General features: G+C 38.7%; 2 protein-coding genes across 6 annotated transcripts in view; one reads left to right on the top strand and one right to left on the bottom strand.

The window, feature by feature from the left end:
* The window catches only part of LOC107604831 (uncharacterized protein At2g33490), an 11,480-nt gene extending 4,253 nt beyond the window's left edge, over window positions 1–7,227 (top strand). For 2 of the 5 annotated variants that reach the window (XM_021104874.1, XM_016306530.2), the window contains exons 6-11: window positions 2,852–2,885; window positions 3,019–3,226; window positions 3,345–3,566; window positions 3,748–3,804; window positions 4,305–5,304; window positions 5,401–5,819. In XM_021104874.1, the coding sequence (XP_020960533.1) occupies window positions 2,852–2,885; window positions 3,019–3,226; window positions 3,345–3,566; window positions 3,748–3,804; window positions 4,305–5,304; window positions 5,401–5,447 (1,568 nt within the window). In that variant the 3' untranslated portion in view covers window positions 5,448–5,819. The other 3 variants (XM_016306533.2, XM_016306532.2, XM_021104873.1) reach the window with 3 other exon arrangements.
* Window positions 13,419–14,150, bottom strand: LOC107647266. Its single transcript, XM_016351362.1, has one exon. The coding sequence runs from the start codon at window positions 14,148–14,150 to the stop codon at window positions 13,419–13,421; it is 732 nt and encodes a 243-aa protein (XP_016206848.1).

Raw genomic sequence — 17,593 nt, 5'->3', positions numbered from 1 at the left:
TTCCTTATTTATTGATTTCATTTGGGATAGGATTATTTCTTTTGTCCTCCCTTTTGTGCTTAGTATATGGTTTGTTTAGTGGGGTTTCTTTAACCCAGCATTCAAATGTATTGGCATGTTTTCAATGTGCTATCTGTACCTTTTATTATGCAACATGGATTGTCCTCTTCTTGGTATATTTCCTTCTATTCTAACAAAACTTAGTATAAAAAATATTTTTTGTCCCTAACATTTGTTAAAAGTTTCGAAACGAGATAATACTCAATTTGGTCCCTGAATTTACACGCGAGTCTCAATTTAGTCCCTGAGATTTTAATTGCCTCTATTTAGTCCCCAAAGTTTATAAACGTGCCTTATATTAGTCCCTGAGACGATTTTTAGTATAAAAACGTTAATGGAGCGCTGTTATAGACTATTAGATGTCACTTTAAAACTTGTAAAATGATGCAGTTTTGGTTTTGGCATTTAAATAGTTCAAAAACGCTATCGTATCACTTATTTTGTTAGGTAAAATTTTAATAAACACCTTTTACGATGTTGTTTTTGGGTTATTTGAGTGCCAAAACTAAAACGACGTCATTTTACAAAGTTTAGTGTGCCATTCGGCTGTTCACGACAGTGTTCCATTAACATTTATACGTTGAAAATTGTTTCAAGGACTAACATGAGTTATATTCACAAAGTTTGGGGACTAAATAAAGGCAATTGAAACTTTAGGGACTAAATTGAGGTTTGCATGCAAGTTCAGGGACCAAATTGAGTATTATCTCGTTTTGAAACTATTCTTATTGTTTAATTTTTTATTCAGTTTTGACCTTGATGTATGAAATAAATTTCGATTCTACCCCTATTGTTAATAAAGTATACTTTTTGTCCTTGATGTTTTCAAAAAGTTTTAAAATTACGCCGGTTTGATTTGGACCAATTTTATCCCTAATGCTTTTAATAAGTTTTAATTCTACTCCTGTCATTTAAATCCGCTAAAAATTTAATAGATCAATTATCAATATTTTTTTTCCAAATTTATCCTTCTCTTAATCTTCCACTCCTCCCTCAGTAAAAGCAACACCACCACCCCCACCAATAATAAGGTTACTGCCACCACCATTGCCTCTGCCGGCACAGCTGCAGCCACCAGTGCCTCTGCCAGCACTGCACCATTGTTCCCAGCTTCATAATCACTACTGCCACCAGCAGTATCCCCCCTTTTCAACTATCACCAGCATCAACGTATCAACACAATCATCATAACCAAGAACAAAAAAGAAAAGAAAAAGAAGGAAAAAGCAACCACAACAAGAAGCAGTAGCAGCCCCTCCTGGAAAAACGAAACCAAAAAATTGCCAACCACAACAACATCCCCCCCCTCCTGAAATGAAACCTACACCAACCACAGCAGCAGTAAACTTAGGTTTAGGAGTGAAAATCAAATCGAATTACAAGTGTTGAAACAGGGGGTGTTTGTTTGCACCGACTACTGCGCCTTGACATCTTCGTCATTGCTAGCGAGCTTCCACCACAACATGTATTCTCCTCGACATTTTTGTCTGCCTCTTGTTCTTTTTTCTCGCCGTCTTTTCTGCTCTCCTAGGCCCTAGTATTTTAGGACACGAGTTTAGATCTGCTTCTGATATGCTATTGCCGTCGTGAGTTCTCGTGAGATTCAATAAGAAAGGGAGAATAGGTGGTGATAATGGTAGTGGTGGTGTGAAGATAATGGCAGTGGTGGTATTTTATTTTATTTTTGGTTGATTATGTTGATGGTGGTGATATTTATAAAGAGTGGATGTTGATGGTTGCAGTGGTGGTTATGGAGGATGGCAAAGACAACGGCAGTGTCAGTAGTGGTAATGGGGGTGGCAGCCTTATTATTGGTGATGTTTTTATTAAGGGTTTTTCGGTATTTCTGGGGGCTGGGGGGTGGGGAGGTGGGAGAGGAAGAAGATGAAGGAAGGGAGGGGCAAAATTGACAAGAAAATAGACTTTTAACAGATCTTTGGATGGCAAGAGTAGAAATTAGAATTGAAACTTATTGGAAACGTCAAGGGTAAAATGGATACAAATTAAACATTAGGGATATTTTTGAAATGTTTCAAAAACATTAGGGACAAAAGATATATTTTACCATAATTTTTTTATTAGCAACAATTAGTCAATTTTTTTTCTTCCAAATTTACTCTAAACCACATCATCATTGTTAATAGCATCATAATCTATAGGACCCTTATCTCTTCAACCCCATCCACCACTCCCCAGCCCTTCCTTATCATCACCATGCGGCCACCACAACGGCACTACCACCCCCACCACGGCCAATGCCACACACTGCTGCCAGTTGCCACGACCACTTTTTTCCCTCTCCTCCTACCACTCTACCGCCACTAAAACACCCACCATTGCTATCACCTCCACGACCATTGTTACCTTCACCACCATGCCTGAGCCTAGATCCAAAATAATCCACTCCACGACTTGCGGTCTACTGCAAGAAACCAATTCTCTCTCCTTTTGGATGGAAATACGTGTTGATGGAGCGAGGAGAACACCACCTGGAATGAGCAATTTAATCCACAATTACAAATGTTTGCCAGACATGACATTTTAATAAATGATAAGAGTTTAAAATGCATCAATCAAGCTGCCTTCTAAATTCTCTGAAATTTGATAATACTTCATCTAAATGTCAATGTAAGGGTATATAATTGTCCAGTGTTCCATTGCAGTAACTATTACTTTGAAAATCAGGAAGTACATTGCAGAAACTATTTCCTTCAAAATGTGTTTAGTTTGCTTGGGTATTTTTAGTCTAAAATTGTCTAGGCACTCCATCTCAATGTTTTTTCATTCCTGATGCAGGACATGAAGCGACAATGTGATGAAAAAAGGTTTGTACTTTTTACTCTCTATTGCTGTTTCTCTTAATATTGGGTAATGTTTTCTGAATCTGGTATTTCTTTTTCTTTTTCTTTTTTTTTTTGATTTCTTTTCTTTTCTCTTCTCTCTTTCCTCTTTTTTCAGAGAAGTTTATGAATACATGATCACCCAACAGAAAGAAAAAGGAAGGTCAAAAAGCAGTAAAGGCGAAAGTATTACTCCACAGCAGCTGCAAGAAGCTCATGATGAGTTTGAAGAAGAAGCAACGCTTTGTGCTTTTCGGTTAAAATCCTTGAAACAAGGGCAGTTACGCAGTCTGCTAACACAAGCAGCCCGTCACCATGCTGCCCAGGTTGTCATTAGACTTGTATCCTTCATATCCAAATCTTTTACACTCTTTTCTTTTCTCTTTTTTTTTTATATTAAATTTTTTCCCTGACTAATCTTGATGTACCTTTTTTGCAATATAGTTAAATTTCTTCCGGAGAGGACTTAAATCTCTAGAGGACATTGAACCACAGGTTAGGATGATCGCTGAGCAACAACATATTGATTATGAATTCAGTGGCCTTGAAGATGTCGTTGAAGGTGTTTCTGATGATGAATACAAGGAAGCCATTGAAGGAGAATTAAGTTTTGACTATAGAACAAACAGGCAGGGTCCTGATATTGATTCCACATCAAACTCAGAGGTAGAAACTTCACATGGTTTGAGACTTATGTGCAATGAAGTGTGTTCATGGCTATAGGTTATGTTCATATTTTGTGTTATTCTACTTATTTGCAACTTTGCATCTGTGGAAACCCTATTATTTTTCAGGATATGAATCATGATTCTTCAATTATAGTAACTAATAATATTTGTATTGCCAGTTGGAGGAATCAGATCTCTCGTTTGTTCGAGGTTCAACCGCAGAAAATGCAGAGATGGTATTTGTTTCCCCTTTTAATTTCTGTAATGTGAAACTCGTATTTAGTCTTATATTAGTTGCACAGGAAAAATCTAACCTGATAAGCCCTGAATTTCTTCTATGGGTGAAAAACACGCCAGAGTTAATGATATTTCTAACAATTATGCTATATGTACACAAAAAGTCAGCCACCCAATCAGCCACCCGTATAGAATACATATTGAAAATGAGTTAAACAACAGTTACAATCATACACAAATACATGGTGGCTGATTTAGTGCTGATTTTTAGTATGCATATAGTATTTTTGTATTTCTAAATATCTGTTTAAAATTGCATTATTGTTTTTTAAGAGAAACAAAAAATCTTCTGATAACTATCAGTTGAGTTGAACTTTATTGGTAGGGTCTAGCATGGTAACAATGACTATCTGCCTTGTTGATAAAGTTGGTCATCAGTTTACTAAGATTCTTTTATATGACCTGGTCATACTCTAATACATTAGTTTATCTTCTTCAGATATGTTTAGAGAAGACCCAAGGAGACTTTAAAGTCCCTGGCAGAGATCCAAGGGTCAGCAGCTATTCAGCTCCAATACTTGCAGAAAAGAAAGTTAAATTTGACCCGGCTGAAAAAGTAAGACAAATGCTAGCATCACCTACCACCAAGTCCAGTGCTTATGTACTTCCTACCCCTCTCAACATTAAAGAATCAAAAGGTAGCTCTGTCCCTCGCCCAAGTGCAAGCGGGCTTCCTCATAATTTGTGGCATTCTTCCCCGTTGGATGAAAAGAAAAATGAGAAAGATTTTGTTGATGGCAAATTGTCAGAACCAACTATCCCTAGACCACACACTGTTCTTAAAGAAAGCAACAGTGATACTACATCGACCCAATTACCCCGCCCTTTATCAGATGGACTATCTCCCCCACAAGTTGATATTTTCAGTGCTTCTGATGCAGGTAAGAAAACCAAAAGACTAGCGTTTTCAGGTCCATTGACAAATAAACCATCATCAGGGAAACCTGTTTTATCTGCCATTTCTACAGGGTCAACTGAACCACCTCCAATTTCTGTGGTTTTAACTCGTTTACCAGTGCCTCAGCCTTCTTCCCCAAAAGTATCTCCTAGTGCTTCACCTCCTCTTGTTTCTTCCCCTAGGATAAGTGAGCTTCACGAGCTCCCTAGACCCCCTGGTAATCCATCCACTAAGCAAGTGAAATCTTCTAGAACAGGTCACTCTGCACCATTAGTATTCAGAAATCCAGAGCATCCTGTGATCAATAGACTTCCTACAGCTGTATCAAGTGCAGCTTCTCCACTTCCAACACCCCCTATAATTGTCTCCCGAAGCTTTTCTATACCTTCTAGTAGTCAAAGGGCTATGGCATTAAATGTTAGCAAGTTTTTGGATAATCCCCAAGTTTCAGAGCAGGCTGCAGAATCTGCATCTCCGCTAACACCTGCAAGCCAGAGAGCAAGAATATCTGACCTGGCTACTCACTCTAGTGAAATCCAAGGTAAGATTCTTTTTATTGTTATTAGTATTATAACTTTATTCATAGGGCTAAAATGGTCTGTTATCATCAATGAGTAATATGGTCAGTACATGTTAGGCTCAAACTTTGGACGGATAGGATATCCTGCTGCAGCTCAAACATGAAACTTCTTCTGGCAACAGTTCAAAATATATTTCTGTGATAATAAATTCCATTTTTAAAATTTTGGTTGGGCAAATTGTAGAATGTGTGGTCAGCTCATGCTTAGTTCTTACTACCAGTTATAGCAGGATTTATTCCTTTTCATGTGTTTGATCGAAAATTGCTAAACCATTTAATATGTACTCCATAATGAGTACTTGAGAAAATATTAGCAGAACTAGTTAATAAACAAATCAGCCCAGCAATTTGGATTAACCTCATTATTTGGGTTGCAATTGTATCTGCAAGCTGTAAGGTTTCACTGCAATGACCATTTGCTTAAGAATCAATATTCAATCCTGATTCCACCATGCTAATGGGGGTTCAATTATGTCTTTTGTTTCTTTTATTTTATATCTTATATTCCATTTATTATTTTGTTCTTACTCATTTATGAATCTTGTGAATCACTAACTCATCTGAATATGAAGTAAACATTTTAGGAAGTGGATTGTCGATAGTGTCATACCTACCCAATATAATATCTCTTATAACCTTACAGAGTTGTTACCAAGAGATGCACAAAAACTGGTCTTTAACGGCTAATATATTTCACTGTCACCCCTCTACTTGCAGTTAGATGAATCTGTTAATAGAGCGCCTAAGAAGTAGTGGAATCCTTTATGTAACAGCCAAGCCTTACTCTTGGATTGACTAGTATTACAAGTACCATATCTCTTTAGGATATGGTCTTGAAGTCTCTAAAGAGTTTATAACTATGAGACATCTCTCACCTCTTGAGCTAGCTTTTGAGGTGAGTTAGGCCTACTCAATTTTAATATGGTATTAGAGCCTATCCGATTTAATCTAGTTGGGCTACCCGCAAATATTCATTCTTGCAATCAAACTTCATACTCCAGATGTGCATTCTTGGGCCAGCTCTTATTCATGTCATGGAAGTTGCTTATTAAGGAGGAATGGGGTCAGCTATGTAAAATTGTACTAACAAACGGATAGCATAGGCAAGGTTCAGGAATATATTCTATTTTAAACAATAAAAAAAATCATGCATAGGAGCAAAGATCCATGTGTAGCCTCTTATGATTGTGTGTGTGCATGCACGTGTTTAATTTAATTTTATTTATTTTATTCTTTTCTTCCTTATATCGACCATGCAAACCCTTGCATTGTCACGGTGATGCATCTTTGACTGTGCCCTCATTCAAAGCACCGATTATTAACTTTTATGAATTAAGCTGTAACCATTGCCCGTTTTTCAAATAGATAATGTTCTACGTCATCATTCCTTCACTTCATAACTGCATGGTTTGTGTTGTCAATCATGATGATCAAGCAGAATTTGCATTTTGCATCAACTTCCCTTGCTTTTGATGTAGTTTGCCTTGTTATCTTATTCTTGAGGGAAAGAATGTGAGTGCGAGTTTTTTCAGTTGATGCAGGTGGGAGCTAAATTTAATGCACATTCGTCCGGGCTTTCCGAGTTCTTAGGGACAAAAGTGTTTTAATTCTTATATTGCTTGTGGAATCCATATCACTAGCATTGCAGAGTTCTAGGGTTTTTCCCGGCAGAAATTTCAGGCAAGAATATGTAAATATGCCGTTTTATGTATTGTTTAGCTTCTCATCTCAATTTGTATCTATGTTTTTATTTTTATATAACCAACGATGATGGGAACTAAACTCTACATCATTGTGTCACATTATGTCGTGTATAGATTCAGACGAAAAATTTTGTTCACTTCTCGGAGTAAAATTCAACTTGGACCTCTTCAACTTGTGGACGATTAAAGTTGTCTAGAAACAGATTCAGATGCTCACCCCCATATATGAATTTAGATATCTTAAAGTGGAAAAATTTGTAAACTGGAAAAATTTGTAAAGTGATGAATTGTAGGACTAGATATCATTTGGCCAATAACTTCCACTATAAGTTTGCTTTCACAAAATTATTCAAAGGTGATTACTCGCCTTATTTTATCAGGGTTCTTTCATTTCAAAATATCCAAACTCATCTTCAGTTTTGGTTTCCTAGCTGTTAAATTTACGAATAATTTTTTAATCGGTGGAATATGGCACTTTACCTTATTTTTTAACCCAACTAATCTGCCTATATTAGTAGAAAATGAAAACAAGAAATCTAAAAAATTATTACAATCATTGTTTATCAATAAAGTAAACGCCTCAATAAGAGTATCATTGCTTATAAGAAAAATATACCGAGATAAAGTGACCGTTTTTCTCAAATTGATTGTCTTTGGAGGCACATACAAGTAATAGTCTACGGACTCTAGCCAGTAGCCACGGCTCATCCTTAAACGCTCCTTGCTAACTATGGAGTACTGCACATCTTATGAATTCGTAAATCTGAACTCTTCATTTATTATATTTTATTTGAATGGTCTGGATTTAAAAAGGTAACCTGTTAATCAGGTTAATCAAATAATTATTTATTAGGCTCATTCTTATACAAATAAAAATTTTTCTTAGTTTTATATATGTAATATTTTATACCAATTAGCTTCAAAATTTAATTATTTTTTGAATAAATTAATAAAAATAATACAAATAATTGTTTAAATATAATTGTATTTTAATTTTTCATTTTATTACGTACACGTTGAGGATAATTTGAAATAAAAGATAATGGACTTGTTGTAACTGTCATGTATTTTGTGCTTTGATTGCGTTGTCATCTGAGAATTATGGTGCCTTCATGGAGACCGGTTCTTCTACAGAATCAGTTTTACGTTTGGAGTTAGCCAACCAACAGCGGCGACAGACAGCGTCTTCCTTTTCTATGGCAGCAATTTTTTGGGTTTTGAAGGTCCATTTATGGTAGATGTGGAATGGGGTGGATTCAAGAGCGTCAAAATATGTGGCTAGACAGAACAATAGTGGAAGCACCTGCTAGCAAACAAAACCGTGAAAATGCTTGAAGACATCACATCAACAATAATAGAATAACGGAGGAAATCGATCAAATTTTTCTGAGTACTCTTCTGGTGTAAAGATAGTCCTGTGTTAAACGAGCGAATTAGTTTTTTTTGTTAGTGCCGGTTTGTTTGTTCAGTCCATGACAAAAAAAAAATAATAAATAAATTTAATTTACCTAATTACTTTTGATAGCAGGTTAACTTTTAAAGAGTGCTGCACTCCCTACTTTGCCCAGAGTGCACTAGCTTTCGCCTCTATTTGATCTAATTTTTATGTGAAGAAATTTGACTAACTCTTTAAAAAGTGTACATAAAAATTAAAATAGAGAAAATGTTAACATCTAAAAAGTTTTTATTTTTTAAAAGAACTTAGTCATTCATAATAAAAAAATACTTTTAAAAATTTACTTAATATAAAAAATATTAAATTTTAATGATACTCCCCTCCTGCAGATTCCACCCCACCTAACTCCTTTTGTTCTTTGGTTTGCCTCCGCCTCTAGTCACCTTCCACCTCCGCCTGGCGTTCGCCTTCCCCTCCGCCTATGCCTTTGGTTGGCGCTCCCCTCCTCCTCAAGTTCGCCCTCATCGACCCTTCCCATTCCGCTTTTGGTTGTGCCTCATCTCTCTCTTCTGCTCGCTATTTCTCTTGTCAGGCTAGTTTATTTTTTGAAAATAAAAAATAGTTGTTCTTGTGTGGAAAAGTGGAGATTTGGGTGGGGTGTGATGGGATGAGTCCAATGGAGACTTGATAGTTGCTGTTGTGATGAAGTTGAGTTTGGTAGTGAGTGGAAAATGGTGTCGTGATTAAAGTGGTGAGTTGAAGGAGGCTGCAGTGAAAATGATGAGATGAGGGGATAAAGGAGAGTGCGTGTGGTAATGGTGGGTGGGATGATGGTGGTGGTAGTGGTAGTGGTAGTGGTGAGGTGAAGAATTGGAGGGGTTAAAATTGGTTAGGGTTAGAGGAGAGAACATTAAAATTGGAGAAAAAGAAATAGAGTACACTACCATTTTTACCAACGAAAATTAAAAACGCTAACATATCTACTTATAGAAAAAGAAAATTACCATTTGTACCCATAAAACATGGGTTCTATACAACAAAATTATCCTAACACTAAAAAATCACATAAAAACCCAAATTAACCTTATCAGTATCCGCATCATCTTTCTCATCCCCACTAACTACTCCATCATCCTCATCTGCTCATCACCTTACCACCACCACCACCACTAACCCCATCCGCTGATGTCCTCCTTCCGCCGTGGCCACCCCTCCTTCTCTCCTTCTCTGGCTCACCCTCGCTGACAAGGGGATCTTCGCACTGGCTCTTGCTTCGCCGCCGCTAGCAACCCTAGAGCCGCAGTGCCCTCCCTCTCCTCTCTTCGTCTAATGTGGCTACATTCTCCTCATTACTGAATCAATGCCGCCAACGGGCCACCGCACCAGCCGCTACCACCGCAGTCCCCTTTGAGAACCAAAATCGCGGCGAGCTCTCTCTCTCTTTCGCCATCTGTTTTAAACCACCGAACTCTAACTCACTTCTCCTTCTCCTCTTCTTCCCTTTCTTCTTTTCTCTTCAAGAACCAGAGACCTCCGAACCACCATCACAGCCTTGCCATCATCGCCGTCCGCACTTCCAGCCGCCAAAACTGCCGCGAACCACCGTCGTCTCCACCATCTGCAACAAACCCGAGCCACCCTCACCATCCCAGTCGTTCTTTCTTTCGGTCCAGACCACTGCCAGCGAGCCACTCACCAGTCTCGCACCTCCTCCACCGAACCCTAACTCAGCCCCTGTTCTCACTCTCTCTTCTACCCCAACAAGCTGTCGACAATGTCACCATCATCATCAGCTTCTCAGTCGTCGAACCTTCAGAGCAACTACCGTAGCTAACGTCTCTTTCGTCGAAACAAAGCTGAAAGAGTTTGGTCAGGTGAGGATTGTTCAATTCGTTCAATTCCCCACGTGGCCTGTTTGAGTTTGGCAATTGATTTGTTGCAGGGCACTAGGTGGTAGCACTCTGTTCTAAGTTCAATGAAAAGTTGAAAACGATGATGATGCGTAATTTAGAATTTTTATGTAATTTTTTAATGTTTGGATAATTTTATTGTATGAAATCCATGTTTCATGGATACAAATGGTAATTTTCTTTTTCTATGGGTAGATATATCAACATTTTTAACTTTTGTGGGTAGAAATGGTAGTTTACTCAAAAAAATATTAACTAACGGTTGATTGGTAAAAATTTGATAATAGGAATAAAATTGAAACTATTCTAAATATTAACAATAAAACAAAATTAAATTAAATATTAAAAATAATTTTTAAAAAATTAATAAATTTTAAAGACAAAATTTATTTTATACGTATAGTTATTTTTGTCACTAAACNNNAGTATACAATAATATAATAAATATAAATTAATTAATAAATTTTTAAAATATAAAAATAATAAGGATAAAGTATATTTTTTGTCCTTAATGTTTGTTAAAAATTTCAAAAATATCCCTAAATTTTGATTTGTTTCAATTTTGTCCATCAAGTTTTCGATTTACATCAATTTTATCCTTATTGTTAATTTTTTTATAATTAATATTTTCTTTCCGGTTATACCCCTCATATCCCCGTCAATCCATCATCATTATCAGCTCTCTTTCCTACACACACACACACTCTCTCTCTCTTTCCATCCTCGCCATCATCATCGAGCAACACTATCGGCAGCGGTGGCGGCAATTGCAGGGAGCCGAAGAGGGCGAGAAGAAGGCGGCGACAGCTAACGGGAGTTGGGTATTTGTGGTACCACTCTCTCTCCACCACCATCTTCATTTCCGTCCACACCATCATCTCCACCACCATCATCATCATCTCTCTCTCCCACTCTTTCTCTCTCTCCGTTCTCACCATCATCTCCACCACCGTCATAATCGAGCAACCACTATTGGCGGAGGCGGCGGCAACTGTAGGGAGCCGAAGAGGGCGAGAAAGGGGGAGAAGAAGGCGGCGGCAGCTAACAAGAAAGGGGCAGCCTTTGTGGTTCAGGAGAGCGAGCTTGGTGTCACTATTAGGTATTTGTGGCGCCACGCAGCAACGGAGGCTTCTCAGGAGTCAGGGGTATGCAATTTTTTTATTTTTTAGTTTTCTGAAAAATCAATGTAAGATTTGAATCTGAAATCTGTCTATTACAAATATAGGTAATTGTTATTGTTGTTGTTATTGTTACTATTATGTTTTGTTTGTGAGGAGATAGTTCAAAGTTTCGAAATTAGAGTGGATGAAATCTTGGGTTGATTTTGATGTAGTTTGAGATGTGTTTTTGTGTTTATTGGCTAGGTCTTTGGATTATCTTAAAAATTTTGGAGTTGATTGTGATATAAATCTTGTTCTTGGGTGTGAATATTTGGTAGTGCTTCAAAGGAGGAGAGAGATGACTTTGGTGGTGCTGGGATTGTGCAAAGAAGAAGAAAAAGGTTGGTCATCATCGAGAATGGAGCTCGATGGAGATGGTGGTGATAGAGAGTCGGAGGAGAAAGGAAAAAGAAGGAGAAAAAGGGGGTATGGCCAGCGATCATAAAAAAGGAGGTTGATAGTGGTTGCTCAATGATGATGCTGGTGGAGATGATGGTGACGATGGAGAGAGAGTGTGAGAGAGAGATGATGATGATGGGATATGAGGGGTATCATTGAAAAGAAAAATATTAATTATTAAAAAATTAGCAACAAGGATAAAATTGATGCAAATCAAAAACTTGATGGACAAAATTGAAACAAATTAAAACTTAGGGATATTTTTGAAACTTTTAGCAAACATTAAGGACAAAAAGTATACTTTACCCAAATAAAAATTACTTTAGTTTTTTTTTTTTTGGAACAAAGAAAAGCTCAACACACTAAAGTGGAGTGACACAAAGAACCAAGTTACAAGAAAAAGGTAAAAACAAAAGATAACCCACAGCGACTAATCCATTGTCATCTCCGGCATTGCCATCAACAACCTTATGGATCAGCACCAGACCACTCTTTGAAGCTCACCACCGACCTGAATTTGATGTCCTCAATGCTACTTTCTTCATTCTTAAATATTCTCGCATTTTTTTCTATCCAAATATTCCAAATTATTGCACAGAAACCAACTAACCGCTTATTTTGCTCAACTTTTCAACCAGGCTCTCCTGTCCAACTCTCAAACAAGTCCTTGATCGAGCCCGGAACAACCCAAACTGTGTCAAAGTATGTCAACCAAGCACACCACACCTGCCAAGTAAACTCACAGCAGAGAAATAAATGATGAACAAATTCTACATCTTTTTTACACAAAACACAAATATTATCACCTAGATGACTGACACCTAGTCTACACAGTCTTTCTTTGGTATTTACTCTTCCCACTAAGACAAACCATGCGAAGAGCTCAATTTTTGGCGGAACCAAGCCTCTCTAAATTGAGCTAGTAAAGCTGTAGCTTGTGACTTCCTCCGATACAGTTTCTGTCTGCAACACCTGCACAAAAGAGTTAGTAGAAAAAATACCTTTTTGTATCAAATTTCCACACCACGTTGTCCTCTCTACCATGTGATAATTTAACTGGTCCTAGCCTTTCATGGAGTTGGTTGACGAGTGCCAACTCCCATTGAAACAATTCTCTCCTTCAAAGAAAATTCCATATCCATTCTAACCCATCCCAAAACCCACAATCCCCTTTAACAGATCCTTACTGGTTTGAAATAGAGAAAAGTCTCGAAAAGCTCTCTTTCAAGGGTCCACCTTGTAACCAATTATCCTCCCAAAAACGAGTTCTCCTCCCATCCCCTATTTCCATAGATAGCCCGCTAAGAATTTTGTCTTTCACATGTTGCTCCTTTATCTTCAATTGACAAATATCTTTCCACGAACCTCCTCTTGTGGGTAGTATTTGATTTGCTAGCATTATATTTGGATTTAAGCCATTACACGAACATACAATCTTGTTCCACAACGGACAATCCTCCTTTGAAAACCGCCACCACCACTTAAAACAGAAGTGCTGTATTCCTAATTACAGCATCCCCCACTCCCAAGCCTCTAGCTTTTTCAGAGCCTGCACCAATTCCCATTTTACCACAGGCATACCATTATTACCATCCTCTTTTCTCCATAAGAAATTCCTTTGCAACGCAATCAACTTCTCTGCTACCCCTTTTGGCATCTTATATAAGCTAAGATAGTAGACTGGCAAGCTATTAAGCACAGACTTGATAAGAACTAAATTTTCAGCTTTGTTAAGTACATTTGCTTTCCACAGACCGAGCTTCTCTTCTACCTTGTCTATAATCGATTTCCATGTCTTCACCAGTCGAGGATTTGCTCCTAAGGGTATTCCCAAGTATCTTACAGGTAGGACCGCTTCAGTACATCCTAGTAGCCCGCACATATTTGTTACCCACTCCGATTCACAATTAACGAAAATCAAATTCAATTTGTCAAAGTTGATACTTACTCCAGACATGAGTTCAAAGCATCGCAGGAGCCTCTTATAATTCAAGATTGTCTCAATCTCTGGTGGACAGAACAAAATAGTGTCGTCTGCAAACTGTAAGTGTGACAGTTCTATTTTATCCCTCCCAACCAGCAGAGGAGATATACGTCCATTCCTGACAGCTTCTCCCACCATCCTATGTAATACGTCAACCACAAGAATAATCAGGAACGGAGATAGAGGATCCCCTTGTCTTAGGCCTCTCTCCATCTTGAACGGCTTGGACAGTGCTCCATTAATCAGAACCGACATAGAGGCTGTACTTACACATTCCTTTACCCATGCTCTCTATCTATGTCCAAAATCCATCTTTTCTAACACAATATCAACAAAGCTCCAGATGACTCTGTCATATGCCTTTTGAAAATCTAGCTTTATAACCGCCGCCTTCTTCTTACTGGTCCTAAGCCACTGAACTGTTTCACATGCAATGAGAGCACCGTCATGTATTTCCGACCCTTGACGAAAGCACTCTGTGTCTCTCCCACTATTCTTGGCATCACTGAACTCATCATTCTTACAAAAACATTCGATATCACTTTGTACACACACCCAACCATGCTAATAGGCCTAAGGTCCTTGATCTCCTTGGCACCCACAAACTTTGGAGCTAGCGCCACCCAAGTTACATTCGCGTCCGTCGGTAATTTGGCGCTATGGAAGAAAGCTAATACAAATGCAGTGAATTCATGACCAATCTCATCCCAACACTTCTTAATGAAGTTCATGTTATACCCGTCATTACCTGGGGCTTTCATCGACTCACAATCCCAAACAGCCTCTCTAATTTCCTCAGTGGAAGGCATTACTTCTAATGCTGTAGCCTCATCTCCCTCTATCTTCATCACTAATCCTTCCCGAAACCCAATCAATGGAACATATTATTGCCGATACAAATCTTTATAAAACCCTCTGATCGCAACTTTTATTTTGGATTGATTCCGTACCAATCTCCCATGCAGTAAGAGCGCATCAATTCTGTTGTTCCTCCTTCTAGCCAAGGGTACTTGATGGAAGTATCTGGTACTCTTATCCATGTCCCTTGCATGTCGAGACCGAGACATCTGCTTCCAGTGAATTTGCTTCCGAATATACCATTTCTCGCAACATCTCACCAAAGCTTTGCGCCTAGCCTCCATTGTATCGTCATATGCGCCATCACTTACCATATCATCAATCTTTTTTTATCTCATCCTCGAATCTCTTTATCCTACTATCCATATCACCAAAGTTGTCTCTATGCTATCTTCTCAGAGGAGACGTCAGTGCCTTCAGCTTGCTAGTGAATTGAACATCCCCTAAGTTTCTCCATTCCTCTTTCACCATTCTCAGAAAATTCTCATGTGTGAACCACGCATCTAAACTTCTAAATGGTCTTGAGCCTCCCTTCACCCTTGTATCTTCCACAATCAGCGGACAATGATCTGATAGCACTCGAGGTCCACCTTTTAAACGAGTATCCGGAAGCGCTTCAATCCAATCTACACTGACTAAAACCCTATCAATGCGGCTACATTATCGGCCCCTGAACCATGTGAATTTACGGTCATTTAGAGGAAGATCCAACAACTGCATATCCTGTACCCAAAACTTAAACTCTTTCGCAGACACTGGCAGCCTACTCACTCCTTTCCTTTCCTCCACTTGCAATATTTCATTGAAGTCCCCCATAAAACAAAAAGGCACCTGACACAGCCCCACAATATAACTCAACTCCTCCCACATCACCAGCTTTTTCGCTCTCTCATGTGCTCCGTACACCAAACAAAACGCACAGCTAAGATCATTATTAGTCATCACTCCCTCCACACACAGCTACCGTTCTTTTTATAGCAATTATTCATTTTAAACGACATATCATCCCACATTAACAGTAAACCTCCAGAAGTACCTACGGATTCCACATATTCCCACCCCATCATGTCATTTCCCCAAATACGTATAACATCAAATTTAGTCAATACTTGACGCTTAGTTTCAATCAATCCTAACATGTTTAATCTACAACTCTTTTTCAATTCTTTTATCATTCTCAGCTTTCCATCACCTCCTAACCCCCTAATATTTCAACAACTGTAAATCATTTAAAAATATTTTTACACACCTTGTTGCAGTTCTTAGGTCTGCTTCTTCTCGCTTTCTTTTTTTGTTTCGCTAGCCTCCTTCTATTTGCAATTTCTTCATTCTGTGCTTGAAGTATTGCCATGATATCCTCTTCTTCTTTATGTAAAACTACACCTGATTCCACCGCTAATTTTCAAGTTTTTCTATTTTCCTTCATTTGTTCCTCCCACTCCAGCCTTTCATCAAACACCACGTTCTGATTCCCTTGGTTTGTTTCGGAGCCACCTTCCTCATGGTTACATTCTTTACCATTCGCACAATGTTCCTTGCAAGCTGTCACTGTCTCTGGAATAATCTCACCTTCTTTGCCTTCTTCCTCTGCTAGATTGCAGTTCCTGTTGTTGCTCCGATTACCTTGCTCATTGGTTTCGCCATGGTACTCTTCATCACTTAACATTTCTACCACACTGTCTCCCCCACGTCAATCAGACCCGTTCCTTGTTTACCATCACCGCCGCTATCCCGCATCCCGCATACAGGCACTACTCATGGAGCCACCATCTTCGGCCGGGCATGTTTCACCACACTTGTCACCATCACCGTCTGACTCGCGTTCCTTTTCCCCTGCGCGATGCTGTTCTGATGCGTGTCTTCACCCGTTGCCGCCCGTGTATGTTTCAACGTCGACTGCACCAGTTCCAGCGGCGCGTAGAAGCTGCTCCTCGAAGAGAGCCTGTCACCGCTCCTTCCTTCATTAGCAACATGCACTTCAACCCATGGAGAATATTCCTGATCCGCTTCATCATGAGCCCACCCACAAGGACCCATTTCGCCTTCAACAATTCTATATTGGGTATCATCATTCGGCAGCCCAGTTCCATGAAGGCTCAACTTGCCTATGCCACTCCTTTCTCTTTTGTTTTCACGTTCCTTACGAAAGTAATGGCCCACCATATTCCTCATTTCAGCCCTTATAAAATTTGCATGTAACCCTCCACTTGAAATAAATTTTCTTTGTGACACAATCCTTTCGGAGTCCCCTTCTATATTAAATTCAAGATCTCCTTGATTTTTGCCTTTATCATTCCTTTTAATGCATTTAAGTCCATTTCCCTTTTTTCCTTGTACGATAGTAAATGCTCCTGATTCCAGTCATTCAAAATTAAGTCATGAATTACTGTTCTACCCTTATCTTCATCGTGATTCCTCAGCCCTGCCTCCACCAATTCAGCCACCGGATCAAGCATCGGTGCCGACACCTTTCTTTCTCTATCACTTACATCATATTTGGCCTTCACCATTCGTTGATTTTCACCTGCCGTCATGCTCTCTGCTCCATATATCTCACGTCCCACCTCCTTCACAAGGACATCAAATCCACTAATACCGACCGTTATGTGGATACATTTACTAATAACATCAAACATACAAGTATCGATTAGGACTTTTTTGGAGCTAAATGATAATTTTGATTTCATCACTTCGTCACAATGTACTACTTCCCCCATTGTCCACCTATTCTTTTGAATGTTTCTGTAGACCACGCATGCAATGGCACCCCAAAACATTCTAGCCATACACTTTTAGTCTCACTTCGTTTTGATTCTTCCCATCTCCAAAGACTATGAAAA

Source organism: Arachis ipaensis, chromosome B06, assembly GCF_000816755.2.
Source record: "Arachis ipaensis cultivar K30076 chromosome B06, Araip1.1, whole genome shotgun sequence".
Classification (NCBI taxonomy): domain Eukaryota; kingdom Viridiplantae; phylum Streptophyta; class Magnoliopsida; order Fabales; family Fabaceae; genus Arachis; species Arachis ipaensis.
The sequence above is the reverse complement of the archived record's forward strand: the minus strand, read 5'-3'. Positions and strand labels throughout refer to the sequence as shown.